The sequence below is a fragment of the Ascidia mentula genome, chromosome 4, assembly GCF_947561715.1.
Source record: "Ascidia mentula chromosome 4, kaAscMent1.1, whole genome shotgun sequence".
NCBI classification, from domain to species: domain Eukaryota; kingdom Metazoa; phylum Chordata; class Ascidiacea; order Phlebobranchia; family Ascidiidae; genus Ascidia; species Ascidia mentula.
Genome location: NC_138569.1, coordinates 9461633 through 9483495, shown reverse-complemented (window position 1 = coordinate 9483495; position 21863 = coordinate 9461633). Strand labels below are relative to the sequence as shown.

Sequence of the window (21863 nt, the reverse complement as noted above, 5' to 3'; positions counted from 1 at the left end):
GTTCGAAAACACAACAAGCAAAGTTTCGTATCCCATTGGGGGATTGACTTTTCAGTAGCAAGGATACCGCGATTTGATAAATATGAGGATTGCAATAAAGTATGGTTGCCACGCGGCAAAGATGGCTATTACAAAGCTTTTATTTTTTAAATGCAATCTAATTGGATAGAAAATATTGAAGTTACGAAGTATAAACAAGATAAGATATATACACGATGAATTAAATTGAAAATTACAAATTCTATAGCAAGGGAAAACTAATTTACGTTTCTACATCAAGACTGCAACTCAGCAAAATAAAGCTGGATAAGTCAAGAGAGCTACATAGCTGGCGAATTGTCCGGATGATATGGATAGTAGTAGTCGTGATCCAGATTAGCGGGCAGAGGCACTTGTACCTTAAACAACATTCTGGTATTTAGAGAATATGTGTTTTGAGTAGCAAACATGAAACTACAAAACTTCATGCAAACTTTAATAAATGTTGACATTTCTTTCAATAAATTATACGAACGAATTATGACGCAATCTAGTGTGACTACGTTTTAGCATAGAACTGCACTCACACATCTGTAATAGCGCTGTTTATATTTAAACCAAAAAATATTTTACACTCTAATGAACGTTACCAAGTACCTGTCCTGTTGAACCGATAGGGGGAGAAGGTTTTTTACCCTTGTAGTACATTGCATAAATTACAATGGAAATGAGAACCAAGCAACCAATCACGATGCCTGCTATTTCGCCGCCTGACCAGGTTGAACCTCCTTTACCAAAGCAAATTTTGAAAATTATTAATGCTATGTAATAGATTTAAAAAACCGGACAAACCAGCGCATACATAAATACAGAGATTACGTTGCTTAGTCTGCAAATGCAGTGCTCAAAAACTTTTTATTTGTTGGTTTAGTGGGAGATTGATGTATTTAAATAAAGGGATCCATTTTGAAATATTAGAATAACGTGATTCCATATAGAGTAGATAACGTACCATCCGTGTCGTTGTTGTCGACACGAACAGAAAAACTAATAGCATAACATTGTTCAAGACTGTTTAAATCCACATGCGGAGTTCCCACTTGTGTAAGATCTTGTATTTCTGGTGTGCAAGGCTTCGGACTGTTACTAAAATCATATGTGTGCATATTACAAACTCAAACTCTGTAATGCTGATTCATCATCGAATATAAAAATTATGTACAAACGTGTTACGCATTGACCTTAATAAACACAAATAACTTTAGCAACGGTTAATTTCTTACCTGGAGAAGTTGTATTGGTTGATACATGGATTGTAAGCGTTATTGTATGATGTACACGGGCAACTACAGCTGCCTGTTGTTATCGGATTGCACGTGGGTTTCTACAAATAAGACGGCAATTAAAACAGACTGATAGATCTACCTAAACTATTTATTTTAAACATCATATTGTAAGAAAAATAATTTTATCACATAAAAATATGTTTTACATACATTTTGCGATACTCCCACTGAGTTGCAGTAACATGTTGAGCTAGCTGCATTATCACATGTCCCTGTGTACAATTTCTTTGTCATAACGAGGTAAGCATTTGTACCAACAACTGGTTTTAGTTCAAGGTATTGACAGGACGGGTAAGCAGTATTTCCAACGAATGTTGTCTGTTGTCTGATCTGAATATTCACGTTGTGTGGTCATAAATGCCGTTAATAAAGTCATATTTATTACTTGGTATGTTTCATGAATCAACGCATTTTCTATATTTGAGCAGAGCTTTTTTTGTAACACCCCATTGACTTCCAACACACTGGCTATCGCCGGTTCCAAGTCGGCGATATGTCGGTTGAACGCGTTTTTGGGGTTTGTCGAAAACTCTTGGGCAATGATGACAAAGCCAGCGTTGTCAATGAGGAGGCATCTAAAAATTCAGTTGATTCTGTAGCCTATTTGGGATATTTTCCTTTATATAGCATAACGTTTATGAGCATAATCTTGCACCTGAAACTGATGTTCACTCACCCATACAGACTTGTCTGGTTGCAAATAGGATATAATTGCTTCAATAATTCTTCGAAATATGCCGTTATTATATCAGTTCCCATCGCCCCAATAGATTTGTCGAACTCGGCATTATGTGCACCACTAGACCTTGAAAAAGTGAACGAATAGCGATTATTTTTAATATGAAAAAACACACACAGGTTTTTCGGTATATGTTTGTCTTAATACGAGCTTCTGTCTATCCGATTACACGCAGAACAACTTGCAAAAGTTATTATCGATTAACTTTCTTCTTAGAAAGCTTTTTTTTCGGTTTTCTTAAACGACTAAAATGTTACTCACTTCCCCTCAAAGAGAGCTTTGGCAATCGTTACGACACTCACTGCACTTGATGCATCACGATAAGGCGGTGTGATGACGTATTTGTCACGGTTAGCTTGAGCGTGTTCGTACCTGTCATACATAGATTTGTGCTGTTTTTCTGCACCATCTCATCACACTTGTGGCACAATATTACTACAATAGTGCTTTTAATCTTTAATTTAGGTCTTTAGGGTTGTTTAAAATGAAATTACCAAGATCTTGTAACGGGGTCGTAACTATATGGCATTTGCGTGCCAGGAAAAATTCTGAACATTCCCTCCTTGGTCGCAACGTAACGCCAGAAGACATCCTTGTTAAGTCCGTCGCTCTCTGCTGCAAGCCACAACTCGTTGGCTTTGTACGTGGCAAACCACGACATCTTTCACGCCGCTCTGTCAATACAAGAAATAAAATGAGGTGAGTTTTTTTTCATTTAAACATACTCGTTCGCTAGTAATAAAGCACACAGTGCTTCTCAATGCTTAAGTATAATTATACCGCAGTCACAGAAATTATCCAGGCTGAAATCTGTCAATTTTGGTATATAACACAAATCTATTTCGCTTTCATGAAGAAGCAACCTTTGTGTTTAAAAAAAACACTAGCGGAAAATTGTTTTTTAATTTTAGCATTTATTTTATTTAACTATTTGTCTTTGGCCTCGTCCAAGTTTGCGGTGCGTGGTTCTTCAGTATGTGTCCACGTAGCATCGTTCAATATATACATGTTTTGAAACGGGTTTTAGAGTGTTGTAAAAGCGATGTTCCGTCGTTGTTGTCGCGCTGCAACGTTTCGAAGTTGGTCCATGTGGTTCAGTGACCGGACGAACGAGTGGCAAACTTATTTTACGTTTGGCCCAGCACATATTGTAAATGATGCGTTTGCTTGTCTCGATTTTTTTGACGTAGACACTTTTTTTTTATCTTTTCCGTTTTTTTATCTTTCCCGTGTTTCTCAACGCTTCCACCCGTTGTACGTGAAAGAATTTCAGTTGTGGTTCTTAAAAGCGAAATATATTTGTCTTCAAACTAAGACTGACATGTTTCAGTCAGGAAACTAACGCTCCTATGATTGTCGTGCTTCCCAAATCTTTTTGCGACTTGGTATTCCATCAAATATATTGTCCAACAAAAATTTAACATTTGTCCTAATGAAGGTCAGTTGAATAACGACCGAAACGTCGTCCGAACTAGTTTTTCTTTTTTGCCAGAAGAGCCTTACATTACCATTTTTTTTTAACATGGCGACAGAATAATTTCGTTCTTCTCTTTCATAAATATTGTTTTGCTTGTACCCTATTTCAAAATTATTTGTGCATTTTAATTTGAACTTTTTTAGTTTTTTTGACAAAGTATCTCTGAAAAGCTAATCACTTACTTTTAAATTGGCTGGCGCATGAGTGACCCCTTCAATATAATCGGTGAGTGTTTTTACGTAGGCAACCGAATTGTTTTTGAGGATATATAGATCTGGATCTTGAAATGATCTTGCTGCCAGCGCAACGGAGCTTTTATCTGTTCAAAGAAGGAATAACGTATTTCAACTTTATGATAAAGTAAATTTTAGTATGTAAAGTATACCAAAATGTATTCACCTTTGCATCCTGTGTAAAAAAAGAAACACACTCCTAAATCCTAATCACGGAACTAGGTTAACCAAGTCCACTTACCTTTGGCGCAAAAGTTTCTGACATGGCGGCATTGTTGCTTCGGTGGTACAAGATCAAATCTGTGGTAGAGAAAATCTCCAGGTTGAAGTGAACCTTGTGTGTGTAGAACGGCTTGTATGTCTTCCGCAGGGAGCACCAAGCACAGTGAGAACTTTGTCCCTGGTATCTGAACAAGCGAAACGTATATTTAAACCATTTTTACAAGTATTTATAAACCCAGCATATAGTTTCTGTAGGTCTCGTGTTACTGGCGAATGTATCATTGATGTTGTAAAAGAAATCAAGAATACTTTTAAACAAACACTCGTGCCACATTTGTTGTAATATTACTAAAATTTGTATTAAATGAAGATCAGTTTACCGATTAACTTTTTGTAACATTGGGTTTACTTTTACCTGTTTCCAATAGTAGGTTGATGCCACTTTCAATTCCCTTATTCCATACAATTTACTGTCGCCCGCTGGCAAAATACGAGTTGAAACAAAAGTCTTTCTTCCAGATTCCCCTCTACAAAGATACAAAAATAAACTTGGTATTTCTAAATATATTTAAATATTACAGTTGATCAAAATTGTCGTGGCAAGATTTTACTATGGTACCTTTTCATTGAATCAAATACTGAAACGAATTCGGAGTCCCGTTCAAATGCAGTTGCCTCAACAAACAGGGGGTCTTTGCCAATGACGTAAGGGAAGTTTGTTAATAATCAGACCTGAACGAGTGGTGATTATATCCATTTAGTATTGGTTTGCAACCACAAAACACTAATCTATGTTTACCTGCTTCATTTATTACAAACGAGTACGACAACTCTGTTGGCTGAAAGTAGCTTGATTCCGCCAATAATTCCTCAATGGTGATATCAACAGCCGACACACCTACAAGTTTTCCACCGATGTAAACAGGCAAACTCGCAGTAACCATTAAACCTGGAACATTCAAGTTTATACGTAAGCTGCTTTGTTTTGCCTAGTTTTGTAAATCAATAAACTCGTATTTACCAAGGCCCCAGGAGTCTTGGTAAGGCACAGTCCATATGGGTTCTATGGGTTCGGTGGGTTCATGACCTCGAATAGAGAAAAAGTTGTAATAGGAAGCCATTTCGTTTCGTAGATCAGACGGATTGGTGATTGCGATGTAGGTCCCAGTCTATGGAATGGTAGTCATAGTTGTTATTTTGTGTTTATAATCGACCAGAGGTTACAAACCTTTACACACCAATTCCCATATTTCTATGGCATGTTAAAACGAATGATATAATTGGTAGTTAACTTATTCATTATTCTGGAGCTTAGAATATAGTTAACCGCATTGTGCTAGACTTTTGCGCGCATAGTAACCGACACCAGAAGCCAGTACTAAGTTAACACAGAACCTTTAGAATTTTTAGATTTATAAACCATAATTCTTTCTGCAACATTCGAATATCAATGCACGATGATAAACATCGATGCACATAATTTTAAGTGCATGATGACTTAAATGTTGAAAACCAAGTCGCAAATACGATTGCAGGCATTATTCTTTGATAAGATAAATCCACCTTAGTGCTTGAACCAACTTCCACATGCGTGGCTTCAGCCATATTCCTTAAAATAGTTGCATCTGAATAAAAAGTGGCGGTTGAGACGTGGACATTTGTGTTGATTGTCAGCATTGCTTACCAGCATCTGGACCCATTCCATACGTCATGACCACCACAGAGTTGCCCAGTCTTTTGTTGCGGAAATTGAGAGTTTGTAAGATTTCTTCTTCAGATTCCTGAGGTCGTGCATCGGACATAAACAAAATTGCTCGATCTACATAAATACTCTTTAGATATATTAAGACCCCATGCAAAATGTACAGCCGAATTCCAGCATAAAATTCATTTTTATAGTGTCTGGGCACCAAACGTTGCGTCACTAACACACATACATAGAAAAAATCCTTACCCAATGCAAAATTGTTTATGTTGTCGAAGAAGGTAAATGAGGCGTTCAAAGCAATCGTAAAGCTTGTGCCACCTACATACACACAAATTGTATAAAAATAACCCAAAACTTTTGTATGTTGCATGTAATCTAACTAATTTTACCTTTGGCGGTTATACCATCGATAAATTTAGTTACTCTTTTCTTGTTCTGAGGTGTTGCTTGGGCAAATTTGTTTGAGAAGCACCCGCCGTTGGGAATGTTTCCGTCGGAGTAGACGATGATGACGTTTGAAAATGCAACTATTGCGAACTTCAGAATATCAAGCAGTTAAGGATAAGTGTGGGAGCCATATTAAGTCAGGTTATACCTCATCGTACGGATTCAGGGTGTCAACCACAGTCTTAGCAGCTTGGCGGGCCAAATCCATGTAAGTAACACCGTTGCTGTCGGTGTTAGTCGTCATCGAACCACTTTTGTCGATCACAAGCACAATTTGTTTCGGCTTAGGGACATTGCTTTGTACGTACCAAGGCCTAATTTAATAATAGGGTTTAGTGGTTTATTCGCGTGAACCTATTTGAAAGCGTTGTTTTCTTCTACACCATGAGTTCAAAATAACATCAACAGCTATGTGGTGTGTAAACATAAAAGTGGATTCGCTTGGCATTTTATGAATACCGCTTATTGGCAAAGCGTACTTACAGGTGAGGTCCCCGTCTGTTCTGTAGCATTGAAACTATAAGCATTACAATCCTCCCTTGCAAATAAGTTCAATCAAGTTGTTCGCCATCAATTTGAAGACGTTAACATATTTACGTAATGGTCGGTAACTCATGATATCAGCGAATACAATAAGTTAAAAACCTAAACATGGTAGAAACCTATATCTGTTGTCATATGATCCACAGTCAGTTGCTTTGGTGGCCGGGAATTGAGTTGTTACCCCTTTTTCGCTTCCGAAGTATTGCCATTTAAGAGATGGAACACTTCGTAGATTATCAACACAAGCGTCTCTGAAGGCATTTTGGAGACGAGCTGCGTTGAAAGCAGCGCTCGAAGAAACAAGATCACACACTTTTGTGGTGGAAACCTTTTACAATATTTGTTTGTAAGAGTACAAAGGCAAGGGAAACAAATATCAAAGCTAAAAAATGCAATTTGGGAGTCCACGTTTGTCGTGATATGTTGCGACTATACAGCATTTTCAACAAACCTTGCGGTTAATAGTTTTGAATGTTTCTAGCTGTTGTGTCGGTTGTTATATTTTCGCTTGCTTTAAATTTTGTAATGCTTACCGGTTGCTTAAACCTCGTGTCGTATTCCAGTTCAGCAGAAGTCAAATGACAACATTGCTGTGATCTGGGATTACTTCCAATGGAAGCAGTAATAACTGCGTCACGCAAGTGCTTTACTGCAGCAACACGAGATTGGAACTTGTTGCTGAAGGAGTTTCCGAGCTACAACAGGCGATGATACATTAAACATTAGGTATACACGGAACACCGAAGAGATCATTTCCAATCGGACATACTTTTGACAAAGATGCGAACAAAGCTATGATCCGCTATATGGCACATATATAATTTCATGTGAATTACGGTTGTTGTTAGTTAAATTATAAAAGCAGTAACTGATTGCTGATGTATTGTGTTTCTCACCGCGTCTAGAAGTGAGCTTCCTTCTAGTCGTTGTCTCACATAACTTAATGAGTCAAAGTGCTTCTGTCACAAAAATACGGTAATATGTTCGATTAGTCTTGGCATAATATTGCTTGGTCGAACGTTCGGCAACGTAATTTACCTGCATTTCATTGTACCCCAAGGACGATTCCGTCAGCTCTTTTACTTTGTCAGCAAGTACACGTGGATCGGAGTTGGATATTTCCTCATATCCCAAGCCGACAGTAAAAAGAAACGCAAGGTTAATGTACACTTTTAGTTTTCCAATCATTGTATGCCAACTTTTAAAAGATTGTTAACCTAAATGTCCAGACCAACTTGATGTTACAAATATAGCCAGTTAGTTTAATTAATGTTGGTCAATTAACAGGGTATTACTAATGGCTGAAGCACTCAACGTTGAAATTTGCAGCTCGGTTACATTTGGTGTGTCTCAATTCCAACAGGGTTTCCTGACGGCGTTTTCAAGAAAGATTATAACCTGAACTGACCTGTGTCAAATTTCACTAAACTGGTAACACATTATAAAACATACGGCATTTGGCCTAATTCCACTTGCGTCTATGAATACCTAAAACTTTCGCTTTACGAGAAAAAGTTACGCCCTATACGTCTGTAATAAAAGTCTTGAGTTCCGCTCATGCGTTTGGCTGGATGCGAATATGAGTTGGTTGTAGCATAAGGCTGCTGCTATGTAAAGATTAAGTAAACTAAATATAATGATTATTAAAGGTAGGTTGGAACATCAGACGAATTTTTAGTCGAGTCATGCTTTTCGGGTGGGTCTTTTATTGAAATCACAGTAATTTAGTCGTCCACTAGGTGGTGATATTCGTAACCACTATAAGGTGGAGATAAACAGATAAGTGAATCACTGAGAAATGAAAATTTGGAACCATGGCCCTGTCAATACCGAAATTGTGGACACGCCACGAATTTATTAAAAAATTGAGTGAAAAAAGGTCAAATTGCTGCCATACGTCATTATCACAAGGGCAACCGCTGAGTTGTAAATATTAATGCATGTGTTAAACAATTTCTATTTTCTCATGCGAACCGTTATGTGGTAGTCCATACTACAGCGTAAATTGTAGTGATGTTCCCAGTTCCAAATTAACCGGCACGGCCGGATCCGGATAGTTATTAATCAAATCCGGCCGGATAATTTGGATCCGGCAGTTTGTTAACACCGATTCGTGTATTATGGCAAAAATGTTTGATTGCCAAACAGAATGCTATGTTAAGGTTAGCCTGTCATGAGTGAAACAAATAAACGTGGGCATTTATTAATATGGTATAACACGTCACGAATAACCTTAATAACAAATCTTACGGAGGCGAGTATAACAGACTGGGTCCCAAAAACGAGTAATTTGCGAAATGTTTGTCCGCTATTAGGACAAAAATGGTTTCCCAACTATCCGTTAAAATTAAGTGTACTATCCGGCCGGGTCCGGGTATTGAAAATTGGTCAATATCCGGCCGGGTCCGGGTACACGGATCCGGCGCAACACATCACTAGTAAATTGTCCCCCCTTGCTCTGGGCTGCCTGAGTTTGCAGTCTGCATGGTGTTTAGTCATTTGATTCCATTCTATTCGTTTCCAAACATCAAAGAAATGCCCGAATTTTTATTAAGTTGCCTGCCTCGGTCCACTTGAGAATCGAGGTAAGGCACAATTTAAAAACAGATAGACCATAGTTTAATCAGTGACTCATTTCCATTTGCGATATCACTGTAGACCTAAATAAATTCATGGACCCCGCAGTTGATACATCCTGGATTGTACAAAGCTGTACAAGTTGCACGTTCTACATTCTAGGAGCATCCTGTCTTCGGCGCGGGAAGTTGGACCAAGATGGCAGCCGCGACTTATGGTTGGCTTCAAAAATCATGCATGCGTTACAGTGAAAGGCTTAAAGTATTTGCTTAAAGTTCTCATAACTTTGAATGGTTTCGTTATTATAGGACGGTTGCATTACACAAACGTCAACGGGCGGCCCGCAAAAGTATTTTTTGGTTGCCATAATGCTGTTTTTAGGCCGGATGCTCCGACTCAAATTAATTCGTGGAAACAGACGCTTTCCATGACAGCTGCATAAATAATGACGTATCCGGAATAACTACGTCTTGTATTTTTGGCACGCGGGTACATTTTTTAGCAGCCATTACATAGGAATGTTTAGCTTGTAAAAGATTTCGTGCAGCTTACGCAGGGCTTTAAGACAAAAGTATTTAGAGCAAAATTTTGTGGATTGTATAAATCTCACATCAGCACCATACCAAGCATACAATTATGACCGTCGTACAAGGGCTAATGTTACAGAAACATTGATATACCATTACAAAAATGTCGTGTGCAATTGACTTTTTATAAAACCGTGATTCCCGACTTACTTTATTTGCTTGTAAAATTGTTTAGCAAGTTAAGCATTGTGTTATTCTGCTGTGTTTTGTTTCATTTTTTTTTCTGTGCAATTGAAAAGCAGGATCCAAGGACATGAAAGGCAAAGTCACCGCGTCGGATGTTTTTCTGTTTTATCCAAACATAATAGGTGAATATTATTGTTTGATTTGATTTGTAACAAGCCAAAATGGTCATGAAACAAAGTTACATATAATGTACTTCTTTAAATGCTTTCACTCCAAAAATACATTCCAAATAGCATCTAAAAGCAAGGTGAAATAATCATTTATGGCAAGCCAAGTTCTAAAACTTTATTATTCTCAGCATGCCCAGACTGCGTTTTTGAAGTTATTTGCAAAGTGAATACAATTTACAACTTAAACCTTTATTTTAACACCGCATGTCTTAAAAGCATTGTATTTGTCTGCGCTGTAAATAAGCATTTTAACTTCGCCCTTGCTATACCCACTGCGCAGGCCCTTGCTTGGCGATCACAGCTAACGTATACGTTTGCGATATATCGCGATCATGAGGTTGGCAGGCTTGGTAGCCTAGCTGGGTCAGCCACTTTTTCCTGACAAGCCGGAGCAAGATTTGAAAAATCAAGCTAGGCTGCAATGCCTGGGCTGCCAAGCCTGCAAACCTCATGGTTGCTATAGTTCGGTTAAAGTGCCGGTCGTCGTATTAAAGTTTCACTTACTTTTTTAGGTTATGCTCGGCTGGTTCTAATGATTGGATCATTCGCTTGTATGAATCACTACCACGTCACTGCGATTTTACTTCACTTGTTAAGCGTGGCTCTGGATTTTATTGACGGCCCAGTAGCTCGACGTTACAATCAGGTAGGAATCTAAACACTATTTTTTGTAAATGCACGTATCTTTATAAATTTTTAGTCCGTCATTAACAAAAGTGCCAAGTTCCTTTGAAAAAAAAAACATACAAACGAACTATAAGTACGAATCGATAAGGTTTTCATCATATCAATAGGTTTTGGAACATCCCTGTAATACCTTTCAATACCTTGCGGTTTATATTGGTACCTATTTCATTTTTTTTTCCTTGCCAAATCTTTTTTAACAGTGCACAAAGTTTGGAGAAATGCTTGACCTGGGTACGGACACGGCTGCAATTGTTGGATTGTGCATCAAACTCTCTCAGTTTTATTCCAACCACACGTTTCTCATGCAGATTATGTGAGCTTTCAATCATTCGGAAATCATTTTTTCTGCTTTTCTGTAACGTTACTGGATGAAAAATGTACCAAACTCATTTTTTCGAGTCGTTTTTCGTACCTTGTGGCCAATACTTTATGAGGTCTAAAAGATTATGAAGGCAAATACTTAGAAGAAACAAACAAAATTAAATTGCTTTTTTGGTTACAACCTTTATTTTATCAGTTTGTTTCTTTTCTTTTCTCACGATCGCCTAATATTTACAGTGGAACACTGCTTTTCCTTGGCTCGTGGACCAACCTGCACGCAGCAACTGCTACTGGAGCGAAATATAAAGGAACGGGAAACGAGCAAACAAATCCGATTCTAGATCTGTTCTACACTGAGGTGATATTGAAATTGTGTAAATTAACTTAAAGTTTTATACATACTTTGTTTTAGCCATTAATGACGATATCAGTTTTGACGACGGAAACATTCTTTGTGTTGCTTTATGTTCTCCACTTTACAGAAGGTTTCGTAGGTACGTAGTAATTTTTTTAGCTGCCAAAGTGCAGAAAATAAATCTGTTCCTTTTTCTTGGAAAAACTTCGGTCGTTTGGCGGTAAACAAAGCTACTGAGAAAAACCACGAGTTTGTCAGTGATTTATTATTTGCAGTTCCCGGTGTCAACGTAGGGATTGTTCGCATTCTGCTGTTTTCCCACATACCCATCATCTCCTTTCGAGTGCTTGTTCTTCTCGCCCAATTGTTCACTGCATCGAAACGTCTTGCTTCGTTCGACGCACACGAGAAAACATCTAATGAAAATTAAACAACAGGAAATAAGACAGTCAATAAAGCAAATTTTGCAAAGTTAATATACGATACGATATATTCAATAACTTAATAACCTGTTCTTCTGGCAAAGATAAAACGTAACTTTATTCATGCGGTGTTAGCGTTATCCCCTTTTTCGTGTTGGCACGTTTTTTGGCGTTAGTTGTGTGCTGCACTGTACCATTACCTTGAGGAAGCCTTGTTGAATAACAGGCGAAACGTCGGTGAATAAAGTTACGTTTTATCTTTGCCAGAAGAACAGGTTATTAAGTTACAATATGCCTGGCAGCAACAAAAACATTATATTTGTGATATATTCAATTACTCTTTGTTTGCTTTGTATACACGATATATTCAATTACTCAAGAAATAGAGTTTAAACAAAGCGTTGTCCAACGATTTTGATTTATACTGTGTGCTCTGTCATATTCTGCTATCGATTATACAACCAAAACGCCTTAGCGGATGTGTCGTCATTTCTGGATACAGCGAGTTATGCAAACAACAATATGGAGGCAATTCAATACAACAGCAACAGCCAGACTTACAAATTACTATACACAGGCCCCATGCGAGGAGTTGAAGCCGGTTCGATGTACCAGGGTCTTTACCGGGTCAAATGAACATTAAAACGGGGCCCAAAAATATCATAGTTTGCTTTAAAAGTAAGAGATTACCACCACAAAGGCTTACAATGGTCACAATTTTCCTCTCATCTTCCCCGACCATACTCACCGAATTGTTACACCATAACCATTCTTGTCGTCCGATTATTTTTATCGGTTTTAATATGATTATTGTACAAAAATATTTTCACCGGAAAATATTGAAAACGTCAGGTATTGTATTGCTATATTTCAATATTTGACTGGAGAATAAATGTACGACTGCAAACACATATTAGCGTAAATCAGAAAGATATATATATACTTTGCAACAAGTCAATGTTATGAAACTATCAAGTTACAAATTGAAGTCAGCTGATTTATTTGCAATATTGAAAAATCGATTTTGCCTGCACACGGGCATCCTTAGTTTCTGCAAATATGAATTTGCAAGTAAACACAGAAAGCTATGCGGTAAAATAAATCAAAGAATGATATAAACAAATAAACCTACTGTAAAAAAGGAAGGAAAAAAGCGACCTGTACTGCTGCCTTCCCTATGCACTACACTGCAATGGACGTTGTTGTGACTTCAGTGGCACAAAAATAAGATTAGCCGAATGACTTGACACGCAACGCAACAATACCTGCAGGCCGAACATAACGTAAACACAGCACATGAGAACGTAAGAAGGGCGATGATAATAACCAATGAAAAGAAATACGTTGCAACCGAAGGACACGTCAATGAAACGTCAACATAATTTTATTTACCGAAATCTGGGAATGATCATTTTTTGGATGTTTATTGAAGTCTGCGTAAGGTTTAACCATTTGGCTTCGCAAACATCCAGTCTGTTAACCATCGGTTGTACAACGAAGTCACTACAAAACAGCTGTTAACAGGCTAGTGTTGCCCTGACGAGGAGTGCACGCTTAAATAATGGTGGCGCAGGGCCGTCTTGTCGGTACTCCCCGTTTTGCATATTGTCCTGTTCTACTCCAAACTATGTTGCGTCCATCGTTTTGAGAATTTATTTTTAATCTGACCAACGTACTGCTCATGACCGATTTGGCACGTTGCAATGTAAGTGCCACAACTTGCACAGGTAGATGTTGCGTTAGTTTGTTTTCTTTACCTGTTTTCGTCGTTAAATTGGTCGTTTCAATAACCATAGATTTATGGTTGCCATTGTGTCCGCACTATGTGCACCGTATGCCAGCGTAACTCCCCACAAGGCTGCTGCAGTCTGTTTGTAATACCAGTTGCCGGTAATTAGTCAGAATATTTCTCGAAGACGGTGCGGTCGTTTGTAAACAATTCTTGCTTGGCCAGTATATCATTTGCATGTTTTATTCATTAACTTTCCAGACAACAACCAACACAATTACAATTTCGAAAATAATTCCCATGTAAGTCAGTACGACTGCCTTATATTAACTACCAGTGTAAAATTACAACATCCGCGTCAATAACCCCGAAACCACCCATCCCTTCAAGCGGAACTCGGTCATTTATGTGTGACGTCATACAAAGCTGATTCATTTGACGCACTTCACTTGTGAGTAGACAGTTGCTACGTACAATAAAAGCAAATCTGTTTTCTAAGGAGTGAAATAGAAAATCCCGTAATGTTGTTTCCACTGTATGATGCAAGAAGTTACAGTGGTTAAACATTGTGTGTACAATTCGCATGAACATGATGCAAATACCTCTTTTAAGTTAATATCGGTTTAATTAACTTATTTGGTTGATTAAAAACAACACTAAAAAATATGCCATGACTTACATTGGAAATCTGCTATTCATTTAAACACTTGTTTTGAATTTGTTACAATAATATTGCATATTTAGTACATGCAAGTATTTCCCGGCACAAAAGTCGTGTCAATATGATTTACGCGTTCCTATCACATTAAAATATACAGCGGAAAACTACCGTTATCATTCCGTCACACAACACGTGATTCACGTCACAAAAACGCTTACGCGGGCCGAGGAAGAACGTTATGACGTCAGACAGAGGGTTGCTAGTAATAACACAACAGACTGTTTACTCAGTTTCATCAACCACCGTGTACTGTTGTTGTGTTTAGTTGTTTTAAATTAAGAGAATCTAATTACTTGAATTTCAGCTTGTGGTTAGCTATTAGTTTGTACAAAAATGTCGAAAGTTTCATTTTGTATTTTATTTGCGTTTTTATTCAACACTGGTTATGGATCTCAGGAAATAACGAATTCCAATCCGAATTTACTTGCTGACAAAGTGAAAGAGCTGACGGAATTGTCTTTGCGGTACAATGAAATGCAGGTATAAGAAGTTGTTTCAACAAAACCAATGACGTTTCTAAACCAACCAAGCAATAAACGCTATATCGAAGCAAGTATTTTTATTACAGAGACATCTCGATACATTAAGCTACCAACGACAATCATTAAAAGGAACATCACTTCTAGACGCAGTAAGAAATACAACTAAACTGTTTATGAAACACTGCTTTAGCACAACTATACTAATAATCTAAATAACTTTAAAACAACTGACATATATAGATTTAAACTTTAATACATTAAAGTGCAGTGAATTGTGTTTGTGTCGTTGCGTTAGAGTTGATTCGATGATGTTTCACCAAGCAATTACTGATGTGAAATCAGACTTTTATAGCCTTCGGCGCTGTACTGCTGAGGTAGACGGTATACCGTAACTCATGTTTAATGCACCAACGCTTGTCGTAGCTTGGAAACTCGTTCAGCAACAAGTTCCAGTCTCGTGTTGCTGCAGTAAAGCACTTGCGTGATGCAGTTATTACTGCTTCCACTGGAAGTAATCCCAGCTCACAGCAATGTTGTCATTTGACTTCTGCTGAACTGGAATACGACACGAGGTTTAAGCAACCGGTAAGCATTACAAAATTTGAAATATTGTGTACAGTACAATCTGAAATGTTTTGGATTTAAACTACTGATAATATTAGCAGGTTTGTGCTTTTTCAACGACTCATTAAATATTTATACTGGACTCTGATGTTTACGGTATAGAGTTAGACTGTTTGATGGTTGGTAGACCAGTTGTTCTCATTAACTTTAGTCGACAAAATATGTAAAATAATAAAATTTTAAAGGTCTCCACCACAAAAGTGTGTGATCTTGTTTCTTCGAGCGCTGCTTTCAACGCAGCTCGTCTCCAAAATGCCTTCAGAGACGCTTGTGTTGATAATCTACGAAGTGTTCCATCTCTTAAATGGCAATACTTCGGAAGTGAAAAAGGGGTAACAACTCAATTCCCGGCCACCAGAGCAACTGACTGTGGATCATATGACAACAGATATAGGTTAGTTATTGTTATTTGTACGATTCCTGTTGTGCTTACACTTTGCATCCTACAATGAGCAATTGAGGCAAATATTGCTGTGTCATGTGACGATTTGTCATAGTCCACCACGTAAGTGACAACGCCTATACACCTATCATGAATTTAGGCCTTGGTACGTGCAAAGCAATGTTCCAAAGCCGAAGCAAATTGTGCTCGTTATCGACAAGAGTGGTTCAATGACATCTACTAGCAACGGTGTAAGTTACATGGAACTTGCTCGCCAAGCTGCTAAAACTGTGGTGGATACAATGAACCCATATGACGAGGTAATTACAAAAAATATATAAAAAACTTCTAATACTTCGTGTGAACAAAAATACTCGTATATTGTGTAGTTTGCGATAGTTCCATTTTCGAACTTCGTCACCGTCTACACTGAAAGGAACATTCCGAACGGCGGGTGCTTCTCGAACACATTCGCACAGGCAACACCACAGAACAAGAAAAGAGTGAACGAGTTTATCAATGGAATAACGGCCAGCGGTAAATGAAGTTACAGTGCATACAGTTGAAAAAATGGATTGAATTCATGTTGTCTAACTCTGGTTGTTTCTATAAATGCCATTTGTGTAAAAAAGGGTTTAAACTTCTGGATATTAATCGGTTGGTGTTTGCAGGTGGGACAGGATTTGTCAATGCTTTAAATGCCGCTTTCACTTTCTTCGACAACTTAAACAATTCTACACTAGGTAACGATGCCTGACTTCATAACAAAAAGAAAATTTGTGTCGCGAAAAGGACTTGTATTTATACTCAATCGAAAGTAATTTTTTGTTTAAATTTATTTTTACGAATTAATGTACAATACAAACTATGTGAGTATCAGTGTGGAATTTTAACCAGCATTTTCACAATGCCGCCCCTTTAGCAGATCGAGCGATCTTGTTCATGTCCGATGGAGTGCCGTCAGATTCTGAGAATGTCATTTTAAACACTCTAAATTCACGTAACGCAAGACTGGGCAACTCTGTGGTGGTCATGACATATGGAATGGGTCCCAATGCTGGTAAACAATTATTACCAACACGAACACTTGCAGCTTGTGATAGCTGCTGTTATTTTTAGACGCAACAATTTTAGGAAAAATGGCCAAGGCCACGCATGGCGAAGTTGGATCAACTATCAAAGTGAAAAACATGACCAAGTTATTTTTTGTAAAATTTATTTTATTTATTATATCTCCAAAAGTATATCGTTGTTTACTGTTGATGTTTTACTTGTGCGTAGATAGACAGGGATTATCGATAAAAATTAAAACTGTACTTATTGTCAGGCTGGAACGTACATTGCAGTCACCGATCCGTCTAACCTTCGAAACGACATGGCTTCCTATTACAATTTTTTCTCAGTTCAAGGACAACTTACAACAGAACCCATATGGACTGTGCCTTATCAAGACTTATGGGGTCTTGGTGAGTATACATTTAATTACAATGCAAAACCGGACAAAACCAACTAACATGTATAAATTTTGATTTTTTACAGGTTTAATGGTTACTGCGAGTTTGCCTGTTTACATCGGTGGAAAACTTGTAGGTGTGTCGGCTGTTGATATCACCATTGAGGAATTATTGGCGGAATCAAGTTACTTTCAGCCAACAGAGTTGTCGTACTCGTTTGTAATAAATGAAGCAGGTACACATAGATTAGTGTTTTGTGGTTGCAAACCAATACTAAATGGATATATTCAACACTTGTTCAGGTCTGATTATTAATCACCCAAACTTCCCTTACGTCATTGGCAAAGACCCCCTGTTTGTTGAGGCAACCGCATTTGAACGGGACTCCGAATTCGTTTCAGTATTTGAATCAATGAAAAGGTAACATAGTGAATCATGCCACGGCAATTCGACCAACCATTCTAATCAGATTTTACCATGTTCATTTTCGTATCTTTGCAGAGGGGAGTCTGGAAACAAAACGTTTGTCTCCACTCGTATTTTGCCAGCGGGCGACAGCAAAATGTATGGGATAAGGGAGTTAAAAGTGAGATCAACCTACTTTTGGAAGCAGGTAAACATCACAATTTAAGCAAGGATCACTAATGGATATTTGGTAAAAGGGAAAAAAAAAAAAAAAAAAAAAGATATTTGCACTGAACAAAAGATTTAAAATGTAAAATACTGATTGAAAGTTTTACGCCCAGCATTAACATTACAGAAGAAACATTCACATACTCGTTTTGAATATTTAGATCCCAGGAACAAAGTTCTCACTTTGTCTAGTCCTGGCAGTTGAAGATGCACAAACTGTTCTTGGTCCACAAGGTTCACTTCAACCTGGAACTTTTCTCTACCACAGATTCGATCTTGTACCACCGAAGCAACAATGCCGCCATGTCAGAAACTTTTGCGCCAAAGGTAAATGGACTTGGTTAACCTAATTCCGTGATTAGGATTTAGGAGTGTGTTTCTTTTTTACACAGGAAAAAGCGCCGTTGCGCTCGCGGCGAGATCTTTTCAAGATCCAGATCTGTTTGTCCTCCAAAACAGTTCTAAAAGCTTCGTGAAAACGCTCACTGATTATATTGAAGGGACAAGCCCAAACCCAGCCAATTTAAAAGTAAGTGAATTCTGACAAACTATAAAATCTATGTCAGTGTTGTTCAACATCCCCTCAAGGTAAGCACAATAATAAAGGGCTCTTTTGATTTATTTCGATCCGGGTTCCATTTGGATTTCGCTTTTCTCTTTGAAATGCCGCTGATATAATCAATGGAAACTTACTATTCTAAGCGATACAACTTTTTTCAAATATAAAAATATTTGAAAGGACTATTCGATTCTTTTGGTGTTTCTAAATTATTTACTAATCACTGGTCCGACAACTTGGTCACGAAGCAAAATCTTACAAACACACAGTATCTTTATGATATGACAGAGTGGCGTAAAAGATGTCGTGGTTGCCACGTACAAAGCCAACGAGTTGTGGCTTGCAGCGGAGAGCGACGGACTTAACAAGGATGTCTTCTGGCGTTACGTTGCGACCAAGGAGGGAATGTTCAGAATTTTTCCTGGCACTCAAATGCCATATAACTTCGACCCCGTTACAAGATCGTGGTAAATACGCTTGTTCTTATATGCGACTTGATCAAATCGAAGTATGATTTTAGCTATCTGAACAGAACTGGTTTGGATAACATATAAGATCAAAAACTTGCTATAATTAAACAATTATAATTCAACTTAAAAAAGTGGCGAAAGTTAATAAAATTTTACCGCACCAACAAAGGTAGATTTTATTATAATTTCAAGCGTCTTTTTGTCGTTGTGTGTTTGCAGCGTCATAAAAATATACATTGAAAACACAACAAGACAATTGCTAATAGTTTATAGTCCGCACGTTTGTGTGTTGCAAATAGGCCTAAACATTCGGCAAAATGGCAAAATTATTTTTCAAAATCAGCTTTCCATGACAGTCACGCAATAGATACCAAATTGCACGTTTCTGTCTTCAGGTACGAACACGCACTCGCCAGCCGTGATAAATACGTCATCACTCCGCCATACCGTGACGCCGCAAGTGCAGTAAGTGTGATCACGCTTGCCAAAGCTCTATTTGAAGGAAAGTAAGTGGAATTCACTTAAACTGTGTTGATGTTTGCATGATAATATACATGATGGCATTCATCTATACGTGTAGGCTTTTTAAAAACAATTGTATATATCGGAACATTTCAACCATTTTATTGTTAAATAAGGTACATTTTTGTATTGACAAGTACTGTTATCTCCATAAACAGCACCCATGCAGAATAAAGCCGTTGTATTTCGTAAAGTAAACATGACATTAAATAAAATGTATGTTGCTATAACCGTTAGTATAACTTTTTAGATCTGGTGGTGTGCACGACCCCAAGTTAGACAAACCGATCGGAGCTATGGGAACTGATATAGTTACAGCATACTTCGAAACACTTTTGAAACAGTTGTATCCTATTTGCAATCAGACAAGTCAGTACAAGTAAGTTAACAATTCAATTCAATTTAATTGCACATAACAACAGCACAATTCTTGATTGTAGCTGCATGCATTTGAAATTAAATGTCAACAAATAAAACCAATTGACTTAAATGCAATTTTAGATGCCTCCTCATTGACAACGCTGGCTTTGTCATCATTGCCCAAGAGTTTTCGACAAACCCCGAAAACGCGTTCAACCGACATATCGCCGACTTGGAACCGGCGATAGCCAGTGTGTTGGAAGTCAATGGGGTGTTACAAAAAAAACTCTGCTCAAATATAGAAAATGCGTTGATTCATGAAACATACGAAGTATGAATATTTGTAGTATTGAATTTATACTGATAGTTACGCAAAAATTAGCAATAAACATTGTAAAACTTGTTAAAAGTAGATACGTTCATTCAATAAAATGAAAACTTTTCAGATTGGACAAGGACAAAGAACATTCGTTGGAAATACTGCTTTCCCGACCTGTCAATACTTTGAACTAAAACCAGTTGTTGGTACAAATGCTTACCTTGTCATGACAAAGAAATTGTACACAGGGACATGTGATAATGCAGCTAGCTCAACATGTTACTGCAGCTCAGTTGGAGCATCGCAAAATGTAAGAAAGACATATGTTTACATGATAAAATTATTTCAACTATGCAACAACCTTTGAAAAATTTCGCATTATTGTGCACTTTACCATTATTTGTAGAAACCCACGTGCAATCCGATAACAACAGGCAGCTGTAGTTGCCCGTGTACATCATACAACAACGTTTACAATCCATGTATCAACCAATACAACTTCTCCAGGTAAAGAAATTAAACCATCGTTACTAAAGTTATTTTGGTTTAATAAGGTACACATGCAACAAGTTGGTAACTAACTTTTTGTTTAATGATGAATGTACTTGGAATTAAAGAGGTTGAGTTTGTAATATGCACACATTTGATTTCAGTAACAGCCCGCAGCCTTGCACACCAGAAACACAAGATCTTACACAAGTGGGAACTCCGCATGTGGATTTAAACAGTCTTGAACAATGTTATGCTATTAGTTTTTCTGTTCCTGTCGACAACAATGGTGGGAATGGTACGTTATCTACTCTATATATCCCCGTTTTCAAATGGATCAATATCCCTCCAAATTGAAAAATAAAACTAACTTGTACAAATTATGATACACTGCGTTTAGTCTTATTAAATGAACTTCGTGTTTTTTGCAGGTAATAAAGGTGGTTCATCTTTGTCGAGCGGAGCTATCGCTGGAATTGTCGTTGGCTGTCTCGTTTTCATTGTGATTGTAATATTAGTGTTTACCCAGATGTGCAAAAACACAACGACTGTGCCAAGGCCTACACCTCCTCCGGCCAACAATGTAGGTCAATTACGCGACCAAAGCTATAACTAATGTTCATGTTTTTATTATCTATACGCACAACATCTACTAAACTGCACAATGTTGTTTAAGGTGCAATCGCTTCCCCCCGTCAACCCAAACTATGGATACAATTATCCGACGTCTCCACAAAGCATCCCATATCCAAGTGGTACTGAATATCCTTCCGGACCCGTACATGCAAATGCTCCACCAGCAAATGCACCACCTCCGTATCCATCATCGCTGTATTAATGTGTCCATAGGTTTTCGTGTTTATATTTTGTTTGCTCAGGCGGCAAAATTACTGGGCAGTAAAGTCGTTTTGAAACTTCGACTGTCCACAAATGCAAATAGTCTTTTGAAATGTTGTTTATAATTTATATCTTCTTTGTATTACTTCGAATTTTTGTTATGTTACTTATATGTCCAAGTGCAATTGCTGACTGAGATTTTATTTTACACTTAACAATGCACTAATGAGAATAAACTTTGGTTTTCTTTTAGTTCCGCAGACTTGCATATATTGAACTTTAA

At 37.7% G+C, this 21863-nt stretch overlaps 2 protein-coding genes and 1 pseudogene across 5 annotated transcripts; 2 read left to right on the top strand and 1 right to left on the bottom strand.

The window, feature by feature from the left end:
* Positions 1 to 130: 130 nt before the first annotated feature.
* On the bottom strand, positions 131 to 7923 carry LOC145898640 (VWFA and cache domain-containing protein 1-like; annotated as a pseudogene). Its single transcript, XR_014402438.1, has 24 exons — positions 7733 to 7923; positions 7591 to 7653; positions 7228 to 7389; positions 6814 to 7022; positions 6300 to 6465; positions 6094 to 6241; positions 5951 to 6022; positions 5681 to 5815; positions 5560 to 5621; positions 5018 to 5165; positions 4796 to 4945; positions 4616 to 4728; positions 4412 to 4523; positions 4016 to 4181; positions 3724 to 3860; positions 2559 to 2738; positions 2326 to 2436; positions 2002 to 2130; positions 1711 to 1900; positions 1476 to 1655; positions 1263 to 1363; positions 992 to 1125; positions 637 to 767; positions 131 to 398 (listed from the first exon to the last, which is right to left on the bottom strand). The product of XR_014402438.1 is annotated as a VWFA and cache domain-containing protein 1-like (transcript).
* Positions 7924 to 10111: 2188 nt separating this feature from the next.
* LOC145898044 (CDP-diacylglycerol--inositol 3-phosphatidyltransferase-like) lies at positions 10112 to 12007 on the top strand. The gene is made up of 6 exons (XM_082986490.1): positions 10112 to 10166; positions 10727 to 10860; positions 11102 to 11214; positions 11460 to 11580; positions 11635 to 11716; positions 11853 to 12007. The coding sequence occupies exons 1-6, from the start codon at positions 10112 to 10114 to the stop codon at positions 12005 to 12007; spliced, it is 660 nt and encodes a 219-aa protein (XP_082842616.1).
* Positions 12008 to 14733: 2726 nt separating this feature from the next.
* LOC145898367 (VWFA and cache domain-containing protein 1-like) lies at positions 14734 to 21829 on the top strand. 3 transcript variants are annotated; one of them, XM_082986800.1, is made up of 24 exons: positions 14734 to 14929; positions 15018 to 15080; positions 15355 to 15516; positions 15741 to 15949; positions 16098 to 16257; positions 16327 to 16474; positions 16609 to 16680; positions 16863 to 16997; positions 17057 to 17145; positions 17265 to 17403; positions 17477 to 17626; positions 17694 to 17811; positions 17893 to 18004; positions 18186 to 18351; positions 18417 to 18553; positions 18872 to 19050; positions 19449 to 19559; positions 19826 to 19954; positions 20077 to 20266; positions 20382 to 20564; positions 20661 to 20761; positions 20908 to 21041; positions 21175 to 21326; positions 21420 to 21829. In XM_082986800.1, the coding sequence occupies exons 1-24, from the start codon at positions 14783 to 14785 to the stop codon at positions 21579 to 21581; spliced, it is 3348 nt and encodes a 1115-aa protein (XP_082842926.1). In that variant the 5' UTR covers positions 14734 to 14782; the 3' UTR covers positions 21582 to 21829. The 3 variants fall into 3 exon arrangements, with proteins under 3 accessions (XP_082842926.1, XP_082842927.1, XP_082842923.1); XM_082986801.1 differs by having other exon boundaries at positions 16860 to 16997; positions 20908 to 21032; XM_082986797.1 differs by having other exon boundaries at positions 16860 to 16997.
* Positions 21830 to 21863: the final 34 nt, after the last annotated feature.